This window comes from Marmota monax, unplaced genomic scaffold (genome assembly GCF_021218885.2).
Source record: "Marmota monax isolate L192 unplaced genomic scaffold, Marmota_monax_Labrador192_F-V1.1 WCK01_AAM20220418_F8-fsc02103, whole genome shotgun sequence".
NCBI classification, from domain to species: Eukaryota; Metazoa; Chordata; class Mammalia; order Rodentia; family Sciuridae; genus Marmota; species Marmota monax.
In genome coordinates this window covers 1-24734 of record NW_026692649.1, presented here as the reverse complement: position 1 = coordinate 24734, position 24734 = coordinate 1, and the positions used below count along the sequence as shown (strand labels likewise).

The 24734-nt window shown below is 48.4% G+C and overlaps 1 protein-coding gene across 2 annotated transcripts; it reads left to right on the top strand.

The window, feature by feature from the left end:
* The first annotated feature begins 6397 nt into the window (after positions 1–6397).
* Positions 6398–20569, top strand: LOC124093804 (E3 ubiquitin-protein ligase TRIM58). Of its 2 annotated transcripts, none has more exons than XM_046446353.2 (6): positions 6398–6894; positions 9084–9179; positions 12340–12570; positions 14518–14540; positions 14616–14734; positions 18866–20569. In XM_046446353.2, exons 1-6 carry the CDS (start codon positions 6472–6474, stop codon positions 19450–19452), a joined length of 1479 nt encoding a protein of 492 aa, XP_046302309.1. In that variant the 5' UTR covers positions 6398–6471; the 3' UTR covers positions 19453–20569. The 2 variants fall into 2 exon arrangements, with proteins under 2 accessions (XP_046302309.1, XP_046302310.1); XM_046446354.2 differs by having other exon boundaries at positions 6402–6894; positions 14634–14734.
* Positions 20570–24734: the final 4165 nt, after the last annotated feature.

Here is a 24734-nt window from a genome sequence, read left to right as displayed (position 1 = left end):
GTCTTTTGGATTTTTTTTTGTTCTTTGGTTTTTGTTTCTTTATTTAAGTGCTTTGCCTCCTGTTTCCATTTTTGGGAAACCACTTTCAAACATCATGATGAGTTTTTTCCTGATTTCCCTCCCACCTTGCCTCGAATTAATCCAATAAGTATATCCTTTATCTTCCTTTAAATGTCATAGAAGGCAGAAGAAAATTGTTTTTCCTCTGGCTCATGATTTTTCCTTCTTGTCCTGCAGTGGAATTTGTGGGAGATCAGACCCTCTTAGCGTGGACCTGCAGCAGGAGTGCTCAGGGCCAAGGCATGTTTCTGTATTAAACTGTCATCCACAACTGCATGGTGTGAAGCCTGGCCCTGCTCTGGCGGCCCCTGAAGAAGTGTGCAAGTCCGTGGCCTGGAAAAGTGCCCCAGCCTTTCTCCCGCATTTCACACAGACTGGAGACTCAATCTACCCGATCCACCCGGAGGGCTGGGGCGGCCTCCAAGCTCCCTGGAGAGCTTCCCGGATGCCTCGTCCAGTGGAGGCTGGGAGGCCCGGCATATGTGTCTTCCATTTGTCAGATGGACAAGGGGCCCTGTGTAGCTGCAGCCGGGGCGGGTCTGCCTCTAAAAGCTGGCAGAGCACCCCACGATTTTGCTGTGCCATTCCACCCCAGCTGCCCTGGGACATCCCTGAGGATATACCAAGCCTCTAGTCCACACTGACCCAAGGGCTTCCACACTGACTGCCTCGTCGGCAGTGTAGACATACTGCATGTGGTGACAGTGTGAGTCAGCCATTGGGATCCACTTTCTACCAACAAAAATCACACTTTCTGGAATAGCACGCACAACTAGCCCTATCCGGTCTCCCTGGAAGGCCACCTAAGAAGGAGACACATCAAATTCCTGAGGACCCAGCACATCAGAAAGACAGAGTCCTGCAACTTCTGCCGCTCTCTGCACACTGCTTCCTCTGAGTAGAATCCTCCGGAATGACAAGGCAGGCTGTATCTGACAAGCCTCCGGAGCACCAAGTTTAGACACGAGCTCCTTTGTGAGCTTTCAGGCCCGTCCCCGGGCTCAAATGCTACCTGTGTTCTGCTGCCCCTCCCCCCAGTACTTGGGTCTGGAAATGTCACCCTTCTGTGACACTATTTTGTCCATGTGCCAGTTTCCCCTGAAGCAGGATGTGCACTCTGTTGCGTGGCAGCTGAAATCATCTATTAAACCAGTAAGTGGTGGCCTGCGGCCAGCCTGAGAAGCACAGGACAGCACTGTCTAGTCCAGCCCTGTCCACAGCCAGTACTGCTCCCCACATATGCTCAAGCGGAGACTCTCTCCCATCTAAAACCCAGAGCGGGTATAAGAGAGATGGCAAGTCTCTCTTGGGCCATCACATTTATTAACTTCCTGCAGGAGCTTGACTCGACTTTACTCTGTCCTGGCTCAGAGGAAAGGGACTTGGGAATAAAAATGTGAACAGAATGCATTATTGTCCCTGAATCAGGCAAATTGCATAAAATAATGATACAAACCACTCTTTAAATGTAACATTATCACATAGATACAGTTTGTTGAAATGCAGGTGCACTGCCTGGAGCTCTGGGCATGGAGAGTGCTGGGGAGGGCATCCACCTCCTCCGCATCCACCTCTGGTAGGATGGTCCACTTTCACCACCACTGGACCCTGGGAGTGGTCAGAGCTTGGCCCTTCTCCATGAATTCCTTCCATGGCAGCACCAAGGTGCACTGGGTTCCAGCATCCCTCCCTGGGCAGGGAAGGCTGGTGCTGTGCCTGCAGGGAGCAAGGGACCACCTGGGTGGGCCAGGCTTCAGTGGGGCTTCTGGGGAGAAAACGCAGGGCTAGGAGCTCACACTCATTAGGTCAGTGCAATAGAAAGCAGGAAACAGGGCTGGAGACACGGTCGCAGTGGAGTGTTTGTCCAGAATGTGCAAGGCCCTAGGTGTGACCCCAGCGTGAGCACTGAAAAAGGAAAACCATGAAAAATAAGAGCAGAAAATAGCAAGTGTGGGGAGCTTGTAAAGAAAGTGGAACCCCTGGCACTGTTGGAGAAGCTAGAACTACCTTATGATGTGGAATCCCACCTCCAGGTGCAGACCCACCAGAATAAACCAGGGCCTGGAAAGATTGCATGTGTATTTGTGCTCTTAGAGGCATTCCGCACACGGCTGAAATACAGAAGCAGCCCATGAGTTCCCTGACAGAGGAGTTAATAGTCAACTGTGGGGTGTGTGTGTGTGTGTGTGTGTGTGTGTAAAATGAAACATTATTACGGTTACACATGAAGAAATCTGCAACATGTTATGATGAGGATGATTGTTGCAGAAATGACACTGAGTCAAGTAAGTTGACAGAAAAGATGAGTATCAGAGGACGCACCTGGGTAAGTCACCTGGAGTGGGCAGGATGAGAGGGACGGAAAGCAGAAGGGTGTCACCAGCCACAGGGTAGAGCAAGCAGGAAGTTATTATTTAACAGAGCGACGGTGTACGATGAAATGTTTAGGAGATTATCACTGTTTTCAACACTATTGATGTATTTAATATCACCGACTCTGTGGTTAAAAACAGGATTGTAAATTAAAAAAATTTTTTTTAGTTGTAGATGGACACAATACCTTTATTTATTTATTTTATGGGGTACGGAGACTTGAACCCAGTGCCTCACACATGCTAGGCAAGCACTCTGCCACTGAGCTACAGCCCCAGCCCCCAGGGTAGTTGATTTTTTGTTAAGTGTATTTCACCCCATTAAAAAAAATGTCAGGGGGCTGGATTTATGACTCAGTGATAGAGTGCTCGCCTAGCATGCATGAGGCACTGGGTTTGATCTTCAGCACCACATAAAAATAAAATAAAGAGGAATAAATGAAGGTAAAATAAGATGTTTTAAAAAAATGTCAGGATTATAAATGCAGTGTGCAATTGCTTAAGTGGAAACAGAGACATTTTAACAACCTCAAGCTGGAGGGAAATGCTGAGTCAGAGCTGGTGCTCTTGAGGTCTCAGCTCAGGCTGTGGGGCTGGGAGATTGTGGATCCCTCAAACAGAGAGGAGGGTGGGACCCGGGAGAGATGAGGGCCTTGGCCAATAGGGCTCCTCGTAAACAGGAAGCTGTGCAGAGACCAGGAGCCCAAACTTTGTTTATGTGGTGCTGAAGATCAAACCCAGTGCCTCATGCATGCTAAGTGAGCACTCTACCACTGAGCCATAAATCCAGCCCCCTGACAATAGGGAGTAAGCTAAGGCTAGCAGCAGAGGAGAATGTGGGTTCTGTATTCCAGCCAGCCGATGGCTTCAGAGGAGGCTGGCCAGGGAGGCTAGAGGAGGAGTGGAGGATGGTCAGGGCTCCCCTGGGGGGGCGGGATCCTAAACTTTGCACCCTGAGTCGATCAGGGTTAGGGTCAGGAATGGAGAGGCTGAGCATCAGAACCTCGTTAACAACAAGGAGCATTGGCACAAAGATTGTTTACCCTGAAAGAGAGACTACGAGAAACAGGAATTCAAGTTAAATAATCAGATGCCCCGGGGAGGAGCTTCCTGCAGGGCTATTACCATCCACCCCTCCACTGGCCCACTCCTAAGGGAAGTTTGTTTTTAAGAACAATGTTATAGACCTCATTAGCCTCCCAGTGTCAGAAAACAAGCAATTTTAGGCCTGGCCCTGTGGTGTAAGCCATAATTACAGCGGCTTGGGAGGCTGAAATGGGAGGATTGGGAGTTCAAAGCGAGCCTTATCAATTTAGTGAGGCCCTAAGCAACTCAGCAAGAACTTGTCTCCAAATAAAATATTTTTAAAAAGCTGGGGATGTGGCTCAGTGGTTAAGCACCCCTGGGCTCAAGCCCTGTGCCAAAAAAAGAAAAAGAAAAGAAAGAAAACACTTTGAGCTTTGAGCTTAACAGCTCTAAAACAATAAGTGAGCTCCCCTATCTCACCCCAACCTCCTAAAAACCACCATGACCCCACCAGTAATGGTGACCTTTCCTTAGCCTGCCATCCGTATGGGGGGTGTCTGCGTTCAAATGACCCTAATTATCAACTTATCCATGCATGGGAGCCAATAGGTTGGTTTATTGCTTTTCAAGTTTTGTGAATTAGATATTCCAGCCTCTGCCAGAGCCATGGGGACAGAACAAGATGATAAGGAAGACACAGATGTCATGCTGGATGCATAATGGTCACCTTTGAATTCTCTCCTACCTTCTAAACTGCTCCCCCACCCCTGCTTGCTAGTATTTGCTGAGTGTCATATGTGCCACTCACTCTATGAAGTCCCAAGGACACGGCAGTGAAAACAGGAGCCCGCCCAGACCTGAGGCAGCTCATCTTCTGACTCATTATCCTTGCTCCACTTATTTTGTCATCTCTTTTTCTGTCTTTAATTAAATATATCCAGCTTATGCCAGGACCTCTCTTTGGCATGTGGTGCCTCTTAGCTCATGTGACCCTCTGCACAGCCTCGTAAGAGGGCCGCAGCCCTGACCTCCAGTGTGAGATGACATGCAGCAGGGAAAGTGACCCAGTTCGTCCCAGCCTCTTAGCAAGTGGCACAGCCTGCAACCTGGAACCAGGTCAGCTTCTCTAATTCCAGGACCACGGCCCTTTCCCTTTCTTCTCAAACCTCACATCTTCAGTGTCCTGCTCGCACCTGAAGTGCCGATCCATTTCACCTCTCCACCTCACCTTTGGGCAGGCAACCTCAGGGTCCTTTACACCCCACTGACTACCAAAGCCCAGGCCAGGATTTGTGCTCATAGGCATGAACCTTGGAGGACAAGCCAGGGCCTGAGTCATCTGGCCCAGCCACTCCCTGCAAACTTATCTTGCTGCCACTCCTCAGGCCCAGCATGAGCCTGGCCCAGCTGCCTTCCTCCACACCCGCTGTGTGCATTGGTGGGGGATCTACCTGCAACTTCACTCGCCCCCACACATCAGCAGACCTGGCAGGGTCTGCCTGGACCCTGCAGGCCACTGTAGAGTCCTCTGCTATATTCCTGCAGGATCGGTGGGTGATATTTCTCCCAGGTAATAACTTGTAATGACACATTGGCCTGACTCTGTGCTCATCTCTCCCAGTTGACCTCAAGGCTGCTTGAGAGATGAGGTCCTCGCTCTGTTCCTCATCCTCACGCCTCAGGCCCCAGGGTTCCGTGGCTACCAATAAACATAAACATGCACAGACAGACTGATTTGCCAGAAGCACGACCCACTGTCACCTTAAAACTCATCCATAGTGAAATTACATTTTGCTCAGATGACACTCCCACCAACCTGCCAGCCTTCTGGATGACATTAAAGACCTCACTGTACTCCTACAACTCTGCCTCCCCTTGGGGAAGCAGGTCCTTGGTTAATCCCCTACCTGCTCCCTTCTCAGTCTCCCCCCTCCCATAGATGCACTGATGGTGGTGGGAAATGTGCCTTCCAACTAATACCTTGGATTACCTCTTTCTCACTTCCAGAGTATGTGTTGCCCCAATTGTAACACATCAGTCCATACTGGCTGTCAGCAAATGGGTGCCACATTTTAAAAAATATTTATTTTTTATGTGATGCTGAGGGTGGAACCCAGTGCCTCCCACGTGCTAGGCATGTGCTCTACCATTGTACAACCTCAGTCCCAGTGCCATATTTTTTAAACCTTCAGAATTGTTGCTGGGCTGTAGACCTATCATCATTATGTGCATCTTTTCAGGTATCTCCTCTTCAGTGGTCTCATTTCTTTATCATTAGAGAATTCACAGAGATAGAAAAACTAAAGTTGGTGGAAAAAAGATTAAGAAAAATGAGCATACTATATAAAGAAAAAGATTTAAATGATGACTATGCTGTAGGAAGACCATGGAGTGGATCAGCAATAAGAAAAGGAAGGAGCTCAGTTATTCTTCAAATCTCCTGACCCTGGAAACATTAGTAGCTGCTCCACTGCGAAGGTGCACCGCCTGGACTCCAGGGAGAAAGACTCAGCTGGGCTCACCCTTAGGCAAGTATGTGCTACCGTGTTGAGTTCACCTGGAATATCGTGAAGACCACAGAACCGGGCTACAATCAGCTAATTCCCTTCATCGATGCACTTCAGGTTACTTTGTAAAATCTTGTTAAACTTTGGACTTTTAAACTTTTGAGATAAGTAGTCAAATCTCCATAATGTTTCCCTTTCAGATGACTTAAATGTTGCATTACATCAAAGCACTCAAATAAAAATATTCCGTGGAAGGAAGAGTGAGGAAGAGAGAAAGAAGAGCTCAGCTTCCAAGGAGATAAGGATTACTTGAATGTCAATTTTACTCCTGTGGTTGTGGGTGTCTGAGTTGTAAATCATCAGCAAAAGAGGTTAATTAAGACTCTTGAACCCCAGCCAGCGATAACCCATCCTGGCCAGGAGCCCTCCTCTTGGTGCCAGGCGACAGAGGAGATAACCGGCGCCGCGGGGCAGCGGCAGCCACGCGGCCAGGCGAGGCCAGCACCATGGCCTCCGGGGCGCCCGGGGAGCGGCTCCGGGAGGAGGCCCGGTGCTCCGTGTGCCTGGATTTCCTGCAGGACCCCATCAGCGTGGACTGCGGCCACAGCTTCTGCCTCCGGTGCATCTCGGAGTTCTGCGAGAAGTCGGAGAGCGCGCAGGGCGACGTGTACGCTTGTCCTCAGTGCCGCGGCCCCTTCAGGCCCGAGAACTTTCGGCCCAACCGGCAGCTGGCCAGCCTGGTGGACAGCGTGCGGCAGCTCGGGCTGGGCGCGGAGCCCGCGGGGGCGCGCCAGTGCGCGCGGCACGGCGAGGACCTGAGCCGCTTCTGCGAGGAGGACCAGGCACTCCTGTGCTGGCTCTGCGACACCACGCCCGAGCACCAGGGCCACCGCACGGTGCCGCTGCGGGAGGCCTCCAGGAGCTACCAGGTGAGCGCGGGAGCCCGGGGTGCCGAGCTGGGGCGCGGGCCGCTCGTGTAGGGCGGAGGCACCGGGGCACCGAGCTCCCGGCCCGCCGGGTCGTCCTGCCTCGGCTCCCGCTAGCCAGCGCGGGACCGGCTGCTTTCAAGCCGGTCTTTTTCTTCCTGATCCCGAGCCGGCGGGCTGTGCAGTGAGTCTCGGTGACAGCCCTGCACCTCTGTCGTACTCGCTTCCACTGACGGGATTCCTAGGGCGCAGCGTTTGCCTGGTGTCTGTCTAGGTCCCTTAACACGGGCACCAAGGCCACCCTCTGGCTCGGACCTTCGTAAGGGATAGCGTCTGCTCCGGCCTGGACTGTCTAGGTCCCCTGGAGTAGGGGGCCACTCGACTCCACACGAAAATCTGGGAGCCGAGGACTTGAGCATTCCCCTGAGGAGGTGCTTGACCCCAAGAGCGCTCCGAGGGACTCTGCCCAGGTGTCTTCCCACAGGTGCCCTCGGGTCCTGGGACATACTCTAAACACGTGCCTATCCCCAGCATCTGGAACAGCTACTAGCACAGAAGAGATCAAAGCTGTCTTTTTAATCTACTGGCACAGTTAGCCAAAGCACTCCGTCACACTTTAATAAGTTCCAAGTACCAGCTTTCTTAAAATGTTCATTTATTTATTCTATTTGTTTGTTTTAAGTTAAGGATGGGGTATTCACCAGCCAACATTCATCTGGACAATCTTGGAAATTTCTCTCGATTTTTCCTCTTGATTTCTGTTATCCTCTGCAAATTACAGGTACTAGGTGCTCTCTAGCCTACCTGAAAAGTCAAGTATGCTCCTGCCTGTCTAAATCCCCAAGGTACCATATAGAACATGGCTGCTGTGATATCGCTAAAGACGTTCTCTGTTTTCAGTAGTCAACTAGATAAAAAAATAAGTACCATCCAAACTCTTTGGCTTGTCAATCACGACTTTCTAGGTTCTGAAGTTCCCTTCCTTCTGCTCTTATCCAAGCCAAACATGGGACCCAGCAAAATTAGCCTAGTCACTCTTGTCCCCAAACATGCTCTTCTTTCACCACCTAGCTTTTGCTCAGTGTCTTTGGTCCCAGGGAGCTTTCCTCCATCTACAAGTGAGAATGGCTCTATTCCTTGCAAACACCAAACATATGCCTCTTTTTATTCTGATGCCACCATGAATTCTAATGTTACTTTATGTGTACTTTATATAGAGTATTATAAATTTTAAAGTGAATGATACATATGTAAGATTTATCGAATAAGTTTGGAAGTAGAATTTGTATTATTTTCTACTAAAAACATATTTCTATATGTGTATTTATGGGTGCTTCCTGTTTAAAAAAAAAGGCATGTATTTGCTTCTTGGAAGGGTCTTATCATTGAACAGAGATCTAATTTCTGGGTTTTTGTTTGTTTAATTGTTTGGTAGGCTTTTTATATACTTATTTTACTCCTTTTAAGATGTACAGAATATTGTGTTGTTCACCTACAGTATTTTATTTTATTTATTAATTTATTTATTGACACCAAGGATTGAACCCTGGGGCTTTACCACTGAGCCACATCCTCAGACTTTTTATTTTTTTTTATTTTGAGATAGGGTCTCACAAGTTGCTTAGGGCGGTGCTAAGTTGCTGAGGCTGACCTTGAACTTGAGATCCTTCTGCCTCACCCTCCAAGTTGCTGAGATTACGGGCATGTACCACCACACCTGACTTCATTTAACATATTTTAACCAACAAGATTTATTTTTGGTGAAATATCATGACTTTTAGTACTAATAACAAGCACTTGATTCCCATCATAATTAATAAGAAATTGTATCACTCTTCAACCTAGCACCAATAGATGACATTTCACCTAATAATGTCTTCATTTCCCTCAATCTATTTTTTACATATTCATTATAAGCATTTTTTTTCAAAATTGGCACTGTTATAAAATGTACTTATTTGACATTGTAATTCTATTTCTTGACATTGTTTCCTATCGTGTTAATGTAAAAGGTTTTGCCACTCATTTTTACATTTTAGTCATTGTAGTTTTGCTATCGTAATGGTGCAAGGAGCATGATTTTAGATGTATCTTTGCATCTGGTATTAACTGAGTTACCAGCAAAGGTGTGCACTGCATTCTAGGGAGTTTTCCAGTTGATCCTGCAGGTCCTCACAGTCTGCTCCACACAGGTGAAGCTGCAGATGGCGCTGGAGCTGGTGAAGAAGGAGATGGAGGAGGCCCTGATGCAGGAAGCCAACGTGGGGAGGAAGACTGTGCTGTGGAAGGTAGGGGGCCTTAGGCCTGGGGAGCTGCAGGCACCACCCTCTTCCTGAGTCTCCATTCTCCAGCGAGCTTGCCATTTACTTAGGTGCTCCAGAGAAACATCTCATGGCCATCCTGAATTGTCCCAGACCCCAAGTGATATTGTTCATTTTTGTTTTTACCTCTGTCGGCAGGACCCTATCCAGATTATAAATAGGTTTACTCTCTTGATCTTACTTGAAACTCACTGCTGGGGTGGGTGCCACCACCTGCTACTGTAGTGTCAAACTGTATTTGTCGGACAGTTAAACAGTGAATGCCACAGGCTTGGTGACAGATGTGGTGCAGTTCCCAGGGACCATCTATACAGGGAGGGACTGGAGCCTTCAGCCTCCTTGGGTCATCCATCCAGGGTCCCCTCTTTCTGCAGCCCCTCCCCCCTTGTTTTTCTCCTACATTTCATTTACACACAGTGGCTGTGAACCTTATCTTCTCCTATTGCTATGTCTATTATAGGTAAAGTTAAGCCCTCCTCTCCTTTCCACAGCTGGAGAGGCTTTGGGTCACCACGCTTGCTGCTGCCATTCATGGCAGAGGCTGGAAAGTTGCTTGGCTCCCTACAGTGCCCAGAACAGCAACTGCACCCCTCAACAGTGAATTGTAGGTCAAACCTGACAAAGTGTCAAGGCTGTGAACCACATATAGTGCATGGGTGGATGGGTATATTATGTACAGAGCACAGTATACAACATGGTCAGATATATTTTATAGAATATTCCTCTTCTTTCTCCTCCAAGTCACCCTGCTAGAATCATTCTTTATATTATTTTCTTCCTCAAAAATATAGTTTGGGTTGGGGATGTGGCTCAAGTGGTAGTGCGCTCACCTGGCATGCGTGGGGCACTGGGTTCGATCCTCAGCACTACATAAAAATAAAATAAAGCTATTGTGTCCACCGAAAACTAAAAAAAAAAAATAAAAATAAAAAAATTCTCTCTCTCTCTCTCTCTCTCTTTTAAAAAAAATAGTTTGATATACCATCTTCATACAGATATTTTCATAAGGACATTTATTTATTTATTTATTTATTATTTATTGTGCTGGGCATTTAACTCAAGGTGCTCTGTCATTGAGCTACATCCAAAGCCCTTTTTACTTTTTATTTTGAGACAGGTCCCACTAAGTTGTAGAGGGTGGCCTTAAACTTGTGATCCTCCAGCCTCCGTGAGTCACTGGAATTACAGTGCAATACTGTACCTGGCTCGTAAGGACCATTTTTGCTAACATTTTTCTTATGAAATAAGTCTTATGTTCTCCTATTGCTATGTCTATTGTAGGTAAAGTTAAGCACTGATTCACAATCTTTATTATTTAAAGCTAATAATATTTAATTTTTTAAAATATTGGCCTGACCACAGATTTATGAAATCAGGAACCCAAGTGCAAGATCTGAATTCCCACATTTTAAAACCTCCAATGCATGTCATAACATAGACGTGATGCTAAGATATCTCGTTCAGAGGCGAGTAGCCATGTCTGAACTTCTTGGTCGCTCATGTTCACATGAGCCAGAACCATCAGGCACAGGCTTGATGGAAATGAGCTCTAAGTTCTGCAGCAGCACTTCTTCTTTCTTCACATCCAGACGGGCCAAGCAACATTCCAGCCTCTGCCATGAAAGGCAGCAGCAAGTGTGGTGACCCAAAGCATCCCCAGCTGTGGAACTGGAGAGGAGGGCATTATGGCCCAGGTTCACAGCCACTGTGTGTAAATGAAATGTAGGAAAGAACCAAGAAATTATCAGGTTTAAAAACAAAATGGACAACCCAAGGTGGCACTCAAGAGGGTGGCGTGAAGGAAGCTGGGCTGCCGTAGCCCCTCCACCTCATCATCCCTGGTGCACCCCTGAACTCCCCTCCCTGTGACAGTGCTCAGCCCTCTCTCCAGCAGCCTGCCCTGGGAGACAGTGTGCATTTCTATGAGCCATGCCTCTTAGGAAGCAGAATGTGGAATGCAGAGTCAGTGTCCCTGAGGAGGAGGACAAGAGTGTATGAATTAGTGATTTAGAAAACTGTAAAGGAGGTAGGAATGCAAAATGGGAAGAAGGAAGTGGGAGACCTTGGTGCTGTGGCCAGTGGGGCCCTCAGCTCCTTGTCAGGAGGGGCAGGCTGTCACTCAACAGCACTCAGCCTCTGCAGTGGATGACGGCAGCAGGTGGCACCTCCCCCAGAGGGTCGATCCAAAGTCCAAAGTACCTCCAGACATTTGTGGAGAACTATTATTTGGATTACAAATATATATATGTCTTTTATAATAATTTTGATGATAATTTATGTCTTTCAATTAAACCAAGAAACTATCAGGTTTAAAAACAAAACGGACAACCCAAGATGCAGATGCTTTGGGAGGGTGACTTGCCGCTCATGCTCAGTTTAAAGCTGGGTTTCTAGCTACTAATTTCAAGAGAATAACATTTAGATGCGATATCCTGTGCACAGTGTGATCCTTAGGTTCAGTCAGACACCGATGTGTGAGGGCCAGGTGTGCTTCAGGGGCAGAGCTGCTTGCCCAGCCAGAGTGAAGCCAGGGGTTCTGTCCTCAGCACCAGGAAAGCAACAACAAGAGCCGTGATGGGAGATTTGGGTAGGGGCTGGTGTATTATCCTGGAGTGAATGGCCTGCTTGGAAGTTAGTTCTTCTGGACTCTGCAGGGGACACCGCCTTGTGCTGGTTTCTTGCTTCTCCTGGGACAAGAGAACATCTGTGTATTCTCCTGTCACATTGTCCCTCACAGCCCAGGCCTTCTGCTCTTCCTGGCCACCCATCCAGCTGCAGAGCCAGCCCTCTGCTGTGGGGCCACACAGGCTCTCGGAGGTGCCCAGATGATCCCCACGCTTCTCTTTCTGCTGCATTTGACTCGTGATATTGAAACCCGCATGTCGAAGGCCTTGCCTCCGGCCCTGCAGCACAAGGAGGCCCACAGCCACAGTCTTCCCAGACTCTGAGCTTGAAAACCCCACCGGCCACCTCTCCTGTTCCCGGCCTCTGGTTTCTGAGGTCCTCCCCAGAGGTGCAGAGTGAGGGGGGTTGGGTTCAGGGGTGGGGGTTGATGCGGGACATCCCTTCTCTGGCTGCCCGTCCCACACACCTTGCCCCAGCCTGATGGGGTCTCCTGTTGCTCCAGGAGAAGGTGGAGATGCAGCGGCAGCGCTTCAGGTTGGAGTTTGAGAAGCACCGCGGCTTTCTGGCTCTTGAAGAGCAGCTGCAGCTGCGGAGGCTGGAGGAGGAGGAGAGAGCCACCCTGCAGAGACTGCGGGACAGTAAGGACCAGCTGGCCCAGCACAGCAAGGCCCTCAAGGAGCTGGCAGAGGAGCTGGAGGAGAGGTGCCAGCGCCCAGCCCTGGGGCTGCTGGAGGTGAGGTGGCCTCAGGAGGCCAGGCCCACAGAGGCTGAGGGGATGGGGACAAGCCTTGGCATGGGACACGAAGGTACCCAGCTCTCTAGGACAGAGCTCAGCAGTACTTCCTTAGAAGGCATCTTACGACCGAATACTGGGCCCTGAGTCAGGAGGAACCCAGAGGACCATTTAGCTCATGCAAAAGACAAAAACTTCAATACGTGATGAGTTAAAATTAATTATTTATGGAATCATGAACAGCTGGGGCAAGGATAAGCTGCGCCATTCTGGCTGAGAAACCGTCTTTTGTCAAAGGTGATATTGCTGATTTTCATGAATGTTCAACCCCCAAAGCTTCTGGCAGCCCATTTCATGGAAAATAGCCAGAAGTATGAGCAGTGCTTCACCTAGTCCAGCTTGAAATTCCCGTGTTAAGTCCTAAGGGGAGTGTATAGTGGGAGTGTATGGACTCCCATGCAGATTTCTCAATCTTTTAGGACTTCAGAGCAGCCTTTTTAAAGTTTTAATTGGAGACAGGGTCTCACTCAGAGGCTCAGGCTGGCCTTGAACCGCTCCCTCCTGCCCCAGCCTCCCCAGGGTCTGGGGTCACAGACACGGCCATTCCGCCCCACAGGTGTTGTTCACAGGGTCGCCTGCAAGAGAAATTCATTCACCTGGTACTTTTCTCTGTACCTTGCCCCAGTGACAGATGAGGATTCTAACCTAAAAGAGAGTGCAGATCCCCACTGAGCAGCTGGCCCACAGTGTCCCAACTGACTCGCCTCTGGACACTGCAAGTTCCAGACACATAAACCTAGTTGCTGTCCTGGGACATTTGCAAACACAGTTGTCAATATTGTGGCATCTGATGGGGAATCACTAAGTAACTGCATGAAACTCTTTTATCTACCAAGCACTTTATTTAATCTGCCCATTCTATCTCCATTACCAATGTCATGGCTGTGCTCATTTCCTAATGAGTAAACAGAGAGCCAGAAAGAAATTAATTTTTCAAGTATAGGTGGCAAGTAAGCACAGGAACGTTGGCATTTCAAAAATAATATTCACTGCATTATCTCAGATAACATCTCATTTAAAATGAGTATTTCTTTGTACCATATAAATGTTAAAATGGTTTATAGTACAAATCATAGTAAGAATATAGTCTTACATAATTTTTGTCTGTGTCCTCTCTCTTTCTTCTCTGATACCAATGATCTTCATTTTACCCCACTGGCCAAGACCCAGGCCGATCATGTCCATAAAGGACAAGGCAAATGGTTTCCCTGCATTCATGCCTTATTGAAATTTGTCTGACTGTTGGCCACTTTTAGGGAAGAAGACAAGTGTGTTGGAGGTGACCTTTTTGTTACCTGATTTGAGATACACTGTTGTTGGATAGTAATGACTTCCTTTCTTATCTCCTTAGACAGTTAGTAGCTTTGTCTGTTGGTTCAGAGAATTCGAATTTGAAGATGACTTTTTCTGGAGTACTGGGACAGAACACAGGGCCCTGTTCAAGTCAGGGAAGCCCTCGACCATGAGCGATATGCCCAGTCCCAGGATCTATGCCGTACTTATATCTGTTCCTCGAGTAAATTCCGAAAACATGTAGGATTTTTACCCTAATTCCATCTGTATAAAATGCAGAATGTAACTGTTAAAATAGCCCAACAACCAGAGCTATCAGTTGACAATCCATAGTTCATGGATAGGTTTCATGGGAATTAATATAAACTTTGTGTAGTCTGACTCTGTTCTAATTATATTCCTGATTTTTAAATTTGAGAGTCATGTGAGAATTCAATTATAGCCTTTTTTGCCTTTAATTAACAGAGATTCACTGTCACCTGCAGTCTTATGTTGCTTGTTAATTATTTCCAGTACGTTCTAAAGACATTTTCGTGATGTGTCCCCAGTCAACTGTGGGAAGCACTTACACCTGCTTGTGTCTCTTACTTCCAGGGTGTGCAAGGAGCCCTGAGCCGGTAAGTGTACTTTCCGCTCCAGTGAGGGAGCGGGGGAGGCGGAGAGGGCTGGTGTGGCCATGCTGACATTTCCAGGTTCTCTGCTCTTCTCAGAAGTAAGGCTGTGATGCCGCTGGAACCAGAGACCATCCCCATGGAGCTGAAGACCCCATGTCGCATCCCTGGCATGCGGGAAATGTTGAGGAGATTCCAAGGTGGGTGGAGCCCTGGAGCCTGGGAACTGATGCTGAGAGTGTGGGGCTTACTGCTGCCCTTACTGCCCTGGCCTGTGGCCACAGCAGAGCAGCCACAGCAGAGCCTCAGGTCTCTGAGACTCACTGTGTGAGTGTGCTCTCATATGCGAGTGAACTCTCAGGGTGTCGTGGCCTCTCACCTGGGGCCCAGCCTGGCAGACCTCCAGCTCCTTCCCGGGTACAATGCGTCAGCCCTGCCCAGCAGAACATGTGGGTGTCTCCCTCTAGGAGTCGATCAGTTCTCCAGGGTTGCCCCGCTGGCTCCCACTCACTCTATTCTGACCCTGTCCACCTGCAGGCATCATCGAATCCCACAGGTTGAGGGCCTGGTCCTGCAAAGCTGTGCCCTGCTTCAGGAGCAAGGAACAAGCAGGCTGTGGCTTGTGCCTCTGACCAGCCAACTGCAAAGCAGCTTTCCCAGGACCCGCTCTATGAGCGCGGTTTGTTTGCTAGAGCAGCCCCCAGAACTCAGACCCTACTCACACTTGGTCAGTTATTGTACAGCGTGTTGCAGAGGATGGGGACCAACAGCCGGGTGGAGGAAACCAATAGGGTTGGTGTGGGGAGGGGCAACACGCCCTCTCTGGGTGCTCCTTGCAGGATCTCCTTGTGTGCCGCCACTGGCAAGCTCTGTCTTTGGGTTTATGGAGGCTTCATTCAGCAGGCATGACCAGTGACACCACTGGCCACTGCTGGCCCCTGGAGCTTCAGCCCCTACTCTCCTCCCAGAGGTAGGGGGATGTTGGACTGAAGGTTCTATCCCTTTAATCCCAAGGGGTTTCTCTGGAAACCAGACCCATCCTGAGGTCATCTAGGCCTCCAAGCACCAGCCATCTCACTAGCATGCAAAAGAGTCCCTTGTCTCAGGACTTTTGGGAACTGGTGTGTCAGGACCTAGGACATAGACCAAAAATATACTGCACTCTCTCACCATGACTCATGCACTGCCCTTGGCCTTCCTGAGGATTTCAGTGTCAGGCTGTGAAGGGGTGGAGCAGTGCACCTGCCTGCAGGAAGGGGGAGGGGACATTTGTGCACAATCCGAGCGGATGCCAGTCAGGGACACCCAGAGGGTCTGCACAAAATGGCTTTGTTCACCCAATCATGTTGTTCTTTAAAATGGTGACGATTCAATATTTTTACTATTTCCTTTTAAAATTTACTTTGCACCACATAATACAAACTGTGGCTTCCCAGGGACAGTCCTGTCCTGTAATGAGAAAACCTACCTCAGTTGTAGCACCCAGTGACCCCCCCCACCCCGTTTGGTGGACAGGTGAACATACACTAGCCATGTGACTTGATGAGGGCCTTCGCAGCACACCCCCAGACTCTGTCACCTCCTATGCTTTTCCTTTTTACCGAATGAAATAGTTAGTGAATGAATCCAGCCCATGCTGCCTGGTTTATGCTGCCCTTTCTACCAGTGGAGTGAATCATTGAAGAACAAAAGCAAATCAAATGTGCTATGACCCGTGATTCACGGTACAAATACTGACTTCAGTTACCCAGGCACATGGCTATGAGGAGAGGACAGGGACTTCTGGAGAGTGTGATTTGATGCATGTTAATAATTATAATAATAGAAAGAAAAATCTGCCTGACGGGGAGAGGAGCAGAGCGTCGGGCAGCAGGAAGTGCGGCAGGTGTGCTGGGACTGTGAGGACAGGATGGTGAGGGAGCCCAGGGGGAGGGCAAGGAGGACAAGGATGCAGCAGGGCTGGAGAGGTGGGCTGCTTCTGTGAGCAGCACTCAGTGGGAGAGCACAGGGTGTCCCTGGTCAGGACTGACTGGCCTTGTGTGCACATCATCCGGGTGCTTTATTGTGATGAATTAAAGGCACCAAGACAGCAGCTGGTGTCCTTTATCACTGTTCAGTGACAGATGAGTGTAGGTACCCCCAGTGTTGGTATGAAAGGTGCCAGATGGCCACATCCTTGGCCAGCCATGGAAGCGGAGCTGCTGGGATCTGCTCCTGGATGAGCTGTGTTTTGTGGTGAGAGGAGAGTGAAGAGGACCCATGGTCTTGGACCCCGAGAACTGCCACACAAAATGGCTGGTTGTGCTGATGGCCATGCTGCAGGCAAGGCCCACGAAGGGCAACTGGTTTGGGGCAGGTTGGCAGATACTTAGCATCCAAAACTGGCCAGGGAGGCAGATGAGTTCACAATAAGGACCTTCAGGGGAGAGGCCAGGCTGGCAACACGCACTGCAATCAGTAGCAGAGGACTGGAGTTGACTGGAGAGTTGAGTGAGCCAACCTAGGACCACAGGGCTTGAGCCGAGAAAGAAGTCCCCAACTTGGCACTGCAGCTTGTCCTGGGGCAGTGAAGGAGGAGAGGGGACACCAAGATGGAGGGAAGCATGGGCGCTGGTGAGTCTGGAAAAGAGCAGGAGTCTCTCCAGGACAGTCAGGTCCTCATGGTGTCTACCAACACAGGACCGTCCATTCACCACCCTGGTGGCTGCTGGGCATGTGGGCAGGACAGTTTGCTGTGCATAATGGCCCCATTACCCTTGACAGCCAAAGCTCTTTCACAGATTTCTTTGGCTAACAATGGAGCTGAGCATTGTGCATATTAAATGAGCCCTGCAGTTCCCCACCCCACCAGCCACATTCCAGGCTGGTATTTGCTTCCTGTGGAGTTGGGAAATCAGGTACAGTCTTTGAATCTCCTCATCAATATTGTGAGGTGGTAGTAACCACATTAAGGGTGGCTTCCTAACCTGGTTTGGTGGCACATTCCTGTAATCCCAGCAGCTGGGGAAGCTGAGGCAGGAGGATCATGAGTTCAAAGCCAGCTTCAACAATGGCAAGGTGCTAAGCAACTCAGTGAGACCCTGTCTCTAAATAAAATACAAAATAGGACTGGGGATGTGACTCAGCGGTTGAGTGCCCTGAGTTCAAGCCCTGATACAAAAAAAAAAAAGAAGAAGAAGAAGAAGGTGGCTTCCTGATTTAACATAGGTAATAAACACACAGAGCCTAGTGATGTGGCCAGTCAGGTTTAGGTATCCATAGAAGTTCATGATGTGTGGCTTGAAGATGAATTGGACTAGTACAAGTAGTAATTGTTTTTGCCATGACCTTAAGGTCTATTAATGAATTTACTACCTTTGAGTGCTTACAAGGAAGTACTCTGGTTTTGATGTAGATGCATTTGCCTACTATGTATGTGAGTCAATCCTGCATCAGTCTTGCTGGGACTCCACAGTACATGTTAGATGGTCCTCCTGTTGTGGAACCAATCACTACAAACAGCCACTTTAGACCACACCCACTAGTTAGCTCACAGGTCCAAAGATCAGACTTGCAGGTGGGAGTAGCTGACTCCCTTGCTTGGGTTAGGGTTTCTGAAGGCCAAAATCAAGGACTGAGTCTCTCTGAGGAGTCTGGGGAAGGACTTTCCAGCTGGAGTTCCCTGCAGCTGCAACGCCATGGTCCTTGTTTTCCTGCAAGCCATTATTTGGGGCCACTCTGCTCCAGAGCCTCTCACCTTCCTCTCATGTGACCCTCCCCACCTTCCACCCTGGCAAGGCTGTATCAGAGCCAAGTCTAAGACTCTCTTCTGGCACCATCCTGATAGCTAGAGGACTTTCTAGTTTTAAAGGGCTTGTGGGATTAGGTCAGACCCTCCCAGATAGCCTCTGTTGTCCTAGAATGTCACATAATCATGAAGGTAATAACACCAGGGCATGGAGGTCAGGGCATCTAGTGTACAATTCCCCCAACCACAGTTACACCACTTTGAAAGTAGTGAATTTCATATTAATGATATTATCTTATACAATCCCCAAGCAGTTTATAATTTCATGCTAAGCGCAGATGATCCTAAGTGCACCCAGGAGCTCTGGGTGCAGATGAAAAGGTGCCTTCCACTGGGCGTTTGGCTTCCCAGCAAGCTGACAGCAGCGCTGTTCTAATGGCCTGGTCATGCCAAGGCCTCCCTGGGCGCCCCAGCAGGTTGAAGACTTGCTCAGACCCTGGAGAAAGGCCTATTTCTTGGGCAGTCTGAGAGGGTGTTGCCAACGCTCACCCCCGGGGGCATCTAGTCCTTCCCGTGCATTCACGTGTCCCACCACTCTCTGCAGTGGACGTGAAGCTGGACCCTTCCACGGCGCACCCCAGCCTCCTGCTGACAGCCGACCTGCGCAGCGTGCAGGACGGGGAGCTGTGGAGGGACGTGCCCCGCAACCCCGAGCGATTCGACACCTGGCCCTGCATCCTGGGCTTGCAGAGCTTCTCATCAGGGAGACACTACTGGGAGGTGGTGGTGGGAGTGCGGGCCGAGTGGGGCCTGGGCGTCTGCCAGGACTCGGTGCAGAGGAAGGGGGAAGCCACGCCGTCCCCGGAGAACGGCGTCTGGGCCCTGTGGCTGCTGCGCGGCTGCGAGTACATGGTGCTGACCTCCCCGTCCGCGCCCCTGCTGCAGCTAGAGCGGCCGCGCCGCATCGGGGTCTTCCTGGACTACGAGGCGGGCGAGGTGTCCTTCTACAACGTCACGGACGGGTCCTACATCTACAGCTTCAGCCAGGTGTCATCGGGTGTCCTCCGGCCCTACTTCTTCGTCTGCGACGAGGCGCCGCTGATCTTGCCACCGATGGCAGAAGAGGAGGCAGAGAACTGGGCATCCGGGGGCCACCCTGACCCTCCTCTCGTGGACGACCTTCAGTCCTGAAGTGCTGTGCTCAGGGTCCTCCCGCAACCTATCCAAGGGCCCTGGAGAGCGGCGGAGGAGGGACATACAGCTTCACCAAGTGCCCAGCTCAGGGCAGCCTCTTGCTCGGGCCTGAGGAGGTTCCTTGAAATCCAAGCAGACAGGAGATGCTGTGTATGCGGGAACATTGGACCTGGAGGGTCTCCTCAAACTATTCCCGGATGGCCCCCCACTTACTCGATGGCTTTTCTTTCAAATTAATAGTCTCGTATTAAAGAGTTCTGTATGTTCGTTATAATTTCCATTCTTTTCAGTGTCTTCTCTCCCAACGCTGAATCTCCGGGCTGAGAGATGGAAACCCTGCAGGGGGCCCGAGCAGGCTGAGGCTCCCTCCCGAGCCCTCCCTCACCTTCCTGGCTGGCTCCTCCTCTGTCTCATTCCTTGCCCCCCCCCCCCTTTTTTTTCCTGGATACCTCTGGTTGTTTAAAGTTTCGTTTCCTTTTACATCAACATATTCAAAATCATCCTTCACAAGTGTGTCTTTATTCTGGGAACAGTTTTTGAGGGTCGTGAAATTCATTGCTCCGACCATAACATGGATTTCGATCTTCTCTCTTTATCTCTGCAAATGTTTGTAAAAGTAGGAATGCCCTAGATATTTGATCCAACTGGTTTTCTTCAGAGTCAGGAGGGACTAAGGAAGGTTTGCATCAGCTTGCCAAAGGGCTGCGCCCATTCATGGGGCCCAGAGGACAGCTGCAGCCTCCTGCCTGCTCTGGGGACTGGCCCCAGGACCACAGCAGGGGTCCTTCCCTCGGGGGTCTCCTGTGCCTGGAACAATTTACTGGCCCTCACAGTATTAGGGTAGGTATTTAAGGTCATGATTGATGTGACTAGTTTAAGTTAACTGTGTTATTTAAATAAAATGGTGACGTTGAAAATGAAATGATAAAAATAACTTACTTTTGAATTATATTCTGTACCTTTCCAACAAAATCCTTTAAAAGTCATTGAAGACCCCCTATTCTGCCACCTTTGTCTTCATTTTTATCTAATATGTAATTGCTAAACAAATATTGTAATATTCTAATGCTAAATGCTTAAATAATGAACAAATATAAATTATGAGCAAATTTAATTAATGTTATCTTGATAATCTATCTAAAGTGTATTCTTCCTTTTTAACTCCATCTCAAAGTTCAAGATGCTTTTTTCTTCCTGGAGATTTCTGCGACTGTCCTTCCCTGGCCTTGCAATCATGTGAATGACAACTTTCTTTTCAGATTCTTAATTGTCTGATGACAAGTAAATGCTTGCCCTCTCTGCCTCTCATTTGCAAACAGAAGAGGTAGAAAGATGTTGTAGAAACCAAGCTGTCTCTGATGTGCAAGCAGTGCAGGGGACAGCTCTGCAGTGCAGCCTTCCCCACCGGGATGACAAAGGCTCTCTGGGGTGAAACCTCCAGGGACCTTGCCATTCTCTGGGACAGGAAGCCTTCTCTGTGGGAAGTGGCAAGTCTACAAGCCTCTGCTCTCTCTGTAGGGTGAAGGGGAGCCTCAGGAACACCCCTGGAACCTGACAGCCTTGTCTCAATAGTGGCCTTGAGACTTGTCACCTCCTGGATTTTATTTTGATTTCTGTGGGCCACTAAATGTCAGTCCTTCTCAGCTCCAGTGTGCTAAGCTTCAGGGATCTCCACAGTTCCTATTGCGACCTCTTCTTCATTCCTTCCAATTCCCTAAGAGGTTCCCACCATTCCCCTGGGATTCTGGCTCATTTCCCGCCAGATCCTCTAAATCCGTATCTAATTCCTGACCTTCTTCATTCTTTCTCCTGAACCTTAGCTTTTCACAGTCAAGTGCCACCGGTCATCAAAATAGATATTCTAGGGGCTGGGGACATAGCTCGGTTGGTAGAATGCTTGCTTTGCATGCACAAGGCCCTGGGTTCAATCCCCAACACCAAAAAAAAAAAAAAAAAAAAAGACATTCTAAGTTCTATATGCCTAAATCTTAACCACAAATATCTCCAGGTCTCCCTGAATGATAAAAAGATATTTAAAGCCCTCCCCTTCTGAAGGGAGGCCTGCTCATTTCTCTGTCACGTAGACCAAACACCTCAGTGACTCCTTTCTGCATTTCACTCTAGCTCCCGTCCCTCAGCGGTAACACCCTGTTGGCTCCCATGGACCAGAGTCCAGTCAGCCCTTCCCCACCCCCATCCTGGTAGTCTGAGCTTCCCCTCCCTCAAGATCACTGGGTTCATCTCACAGTGGTCCCTTCACCTCTGAATGTAGCCCTCATTGCTCTAAGGTTTATTTAAAAAAATTTTTTTTTCCTCTCTTCTCCCCTCTCCCCCTCCCTAACAAGATTTGGAAGACAGTGTCATCTTTTCTTCCCCTAGTTAACTGCCCTTGAACACCTGCTACAGGAAGAGGGTGCCTGCTGAGAATCTGGGAAGTGAGGATCTCCAAAATGTGAATACTAATAGGCCATCAGGGCAACCTGAAGGCCCCCTCCTGGAATGTAACTCTTGAAAAAAAATTTTTTTTAATCTCCTTTGCTAGCAAAGCAATGAAGTTTTTCTTTCCTTTTCCTCAAAACCTTGGCCTCATTATCAAATTGCATTGGAGACAGGGACCGAGGTTTTGGTTACAAATCTTGGCACCCCAGATGGGACCTGAGAAGAAGCCCTGGCTCTGGGTTTCTTGGACAGTCCTGGCACCCCATGAACTGCACTTCCATGCTAAGGATGTAAGATGAACTTTTGGAGAGCTCCTGGAAAGTTAGGGGTGAGTGGGCCTCGGGTGGAACTGAACCAGAGGAGCTATTCCTGTAAGTAAAGGGAGGGACGGAGGGACTCCCAGCAGCTGCTGAAGCCCCTGAGCTCAGGGGGACTCCCACCTTCCTTCCCTGCACTGTAAGGATCCCTCCATCTTGGTCTACTTGGAGAAAAAGGAAACTGAATGCAGTAAAGTTTCGGCACCTTGGCCACCTGGTAAGCTGCCCAGTGCACACTGAGACCTTTGATTCTACACTTCTGGTCCCCTTTGTGGGAGCACCTGGTTCCCCACCCCTATGGGAACATCTGTGACACCACTGATGTAGGAGTCGCAGATAAGCGGGAATTGGGAACTTGGGGAGATTTTCCCACCATCTTGTCTGTTTTAAAGGTCCCCATCTGTCTGCCATGGTTTGGGGATCCTCTATGTTTCTCTGTCATTATGTTTCTTTGTTTGTACCTGTTTCTGGCCCTTTAAGACATGGGCAATAAGGAGTTGATCCTATAGATTGTTTCTTGGGAAAGATCTTGACTGAATGGGCTACCTATAGATGTAATTGTGACTAAGAAAAAATCATGTTTTACTGTGACAATCTGGTCTTTGGTTTTCTAAATTATTGTACAGTTGGGAGTTGGTCTGTCAGAGATAAAATAAGTGTTCTGTATATACAGACATGTAGGCCATTACATAATAAGGAGTCTTAACAGTCAAAACTAAGTTGGATGCAAAAGGTGCTGCCCTAATGTGTGAGCAGCAGAACACCAAAGGAGGACTGAAAAAAAGAAGTTGTTTTCCTTTCAACCCAGAACTGACAGTGTGAGCACCTTCTCAGCCTGGCCCCAGGCAACTTCAAATCATCCTGCTGTGGGTCAGGATCACCAGTTCTTGGATCAAAGAATAAACAAATAAATGAATAAAACTCAAGAAAGCTGCCTGGTCTGTAGAGAAATGGGAAACAGGATCTGCCCTCTACTCTGCTTTTTAGCCACTCTTTGCCCAGGGATAAAAGTTTGAGAACAGGGCTCAGTTTGCTGCCTCTGAAATCAAATGAAATGTGTGCGGGCTGTAGGTCTCACTGATTTTCTTTCTGTGTTCTTGTCTCATGGGTTCAAAGAATGAAATCCATGGATGATGGCAAAGGATAAAAATTTTTTTAATTATTTTTGAGTGAGGAAAAAGAAATGAAATTCCCCATCATGTGAGGAAGAAAGTGGCGGAAAGCTTTTTTCCACTTGAGTACACTAGTCTGGGAACTTAAGGCTGCTGGATAAAGACTCTGATCAGAGTCCATGCTGAACAGACATTAAAAGCGTTCGAACTAATTGTTGGAATCTATGCTGTAGGATGTTGGGAAGGGATAAAAGTTACTGGCTTGGCCGTGACTTTCTATTTGGCTGAATGCCTTTAGCCCTGAAGTCTGATTTTTTTTTTTGCAACCTCCTTTTGGGTCCACCCCCATTTCCATTTTCCTGCCACCCTGGGGACAAAGGAGTGGACTGGAATGCTGGACCTCACTGGGTTTACTTTACATTTGGAAAAATTAAACAAATAAATAAATAGCCTTATCTGGAGCCCATTACACTCATTGTCTGATGATTAACTAGCCTATCTTAATGGGGTGTAAAAAAATAAAAATAAAAGCTGCCAGTCACTAGGAAAGGGGCAGTGGGTTCCAGTACTCTTCAATAAAACAATAACCTGGGGAGAAAATAGTCTCCCCTTTCTAAGCTCTGACAGCATGTCCTATTTGGTCAGAGGATACTTGTGGGTGCAGCCCTACTTGTTGCCCAAAAAGCTAAAATACAAGGGCCTAAGCACTTATGTCTTGGCCCTGCTGATTTCTGCAGAGAGAGGTCCCTAACAGTCTTTGTATGGTCAATGTGACCTTCCTTGTACAGAATTCCCTAGATACATACACACATACAAATGTAGAGAGAATCTCTGGGTACAATTGACAGTGGGGAACTCACTTAAAGTTGATGGCATTATGATGATGATAAGGGAGACTGGTCAAACAAGGATAACCTGTGCTCCAACCTCTTGAGCACAAACTGGAAGGGAAAAAGATTAAGGCACAATTTTTTGTTTTTAAATATTCCAGACTGATCCCTCTCCTGGGATAAAATTTGTTATAAAAATTAAATGTACAAATAACATGCTCACGCAAAGAGTAACAACTTCATTTGCAAGTGCCTTCCTCTCTGCTGGAGGTCTCCTAGAAGAGAAGGAGGCCTTTCTGGCCAGAGGGACCCTGAGAAAGTGATCAATGTTTTCTCAACCACAATTTTATTTTAGGAGGAAATAACTTGCCCTTGAGGGGAAGGGATAACTCCTTAAGAGAGAGACATTAATGGGGATTCATCCTCTTCTGGACGGTTGTTGGAAATGTGACTTGAGTCAGCTTTTCCAGATCTCCTACTCTGCCTATGCTGCCTGTTAAAAAACTCCACACTAATGAGGAACAATTTGTGCAAGGCTTGAGCTCTAAAATATTAAAGTGCAATGCCCATTACTTTTTTTT

Excerpts from the sequence above, each read along its gene's own strand:
- LOC124093804 (XM_046446353.2), top strand. The coding sequence starts at position 6,472 with ATGGCCTCCGGGGCGCCCGGGGAGCGGCTCCGGGAGGAGGCCCGGTGC. Across the intron at positions 9,180-12,339 it reads GGAAGACTGTGCTGTGGAAG|GAGAAGGTGGAGATGCAGCG; the intron begins GTAGGGGGCCTT and ends CTGTTGCTCCAG. Across the intron at positions 14,541-14,615 it reads GTGCAAGGAGCCCTGAGCCG|GTTCTCTGCTCTTCTCAGAA; the intron begins GTAAGTGTACTT and ends TGACATTTCCAG.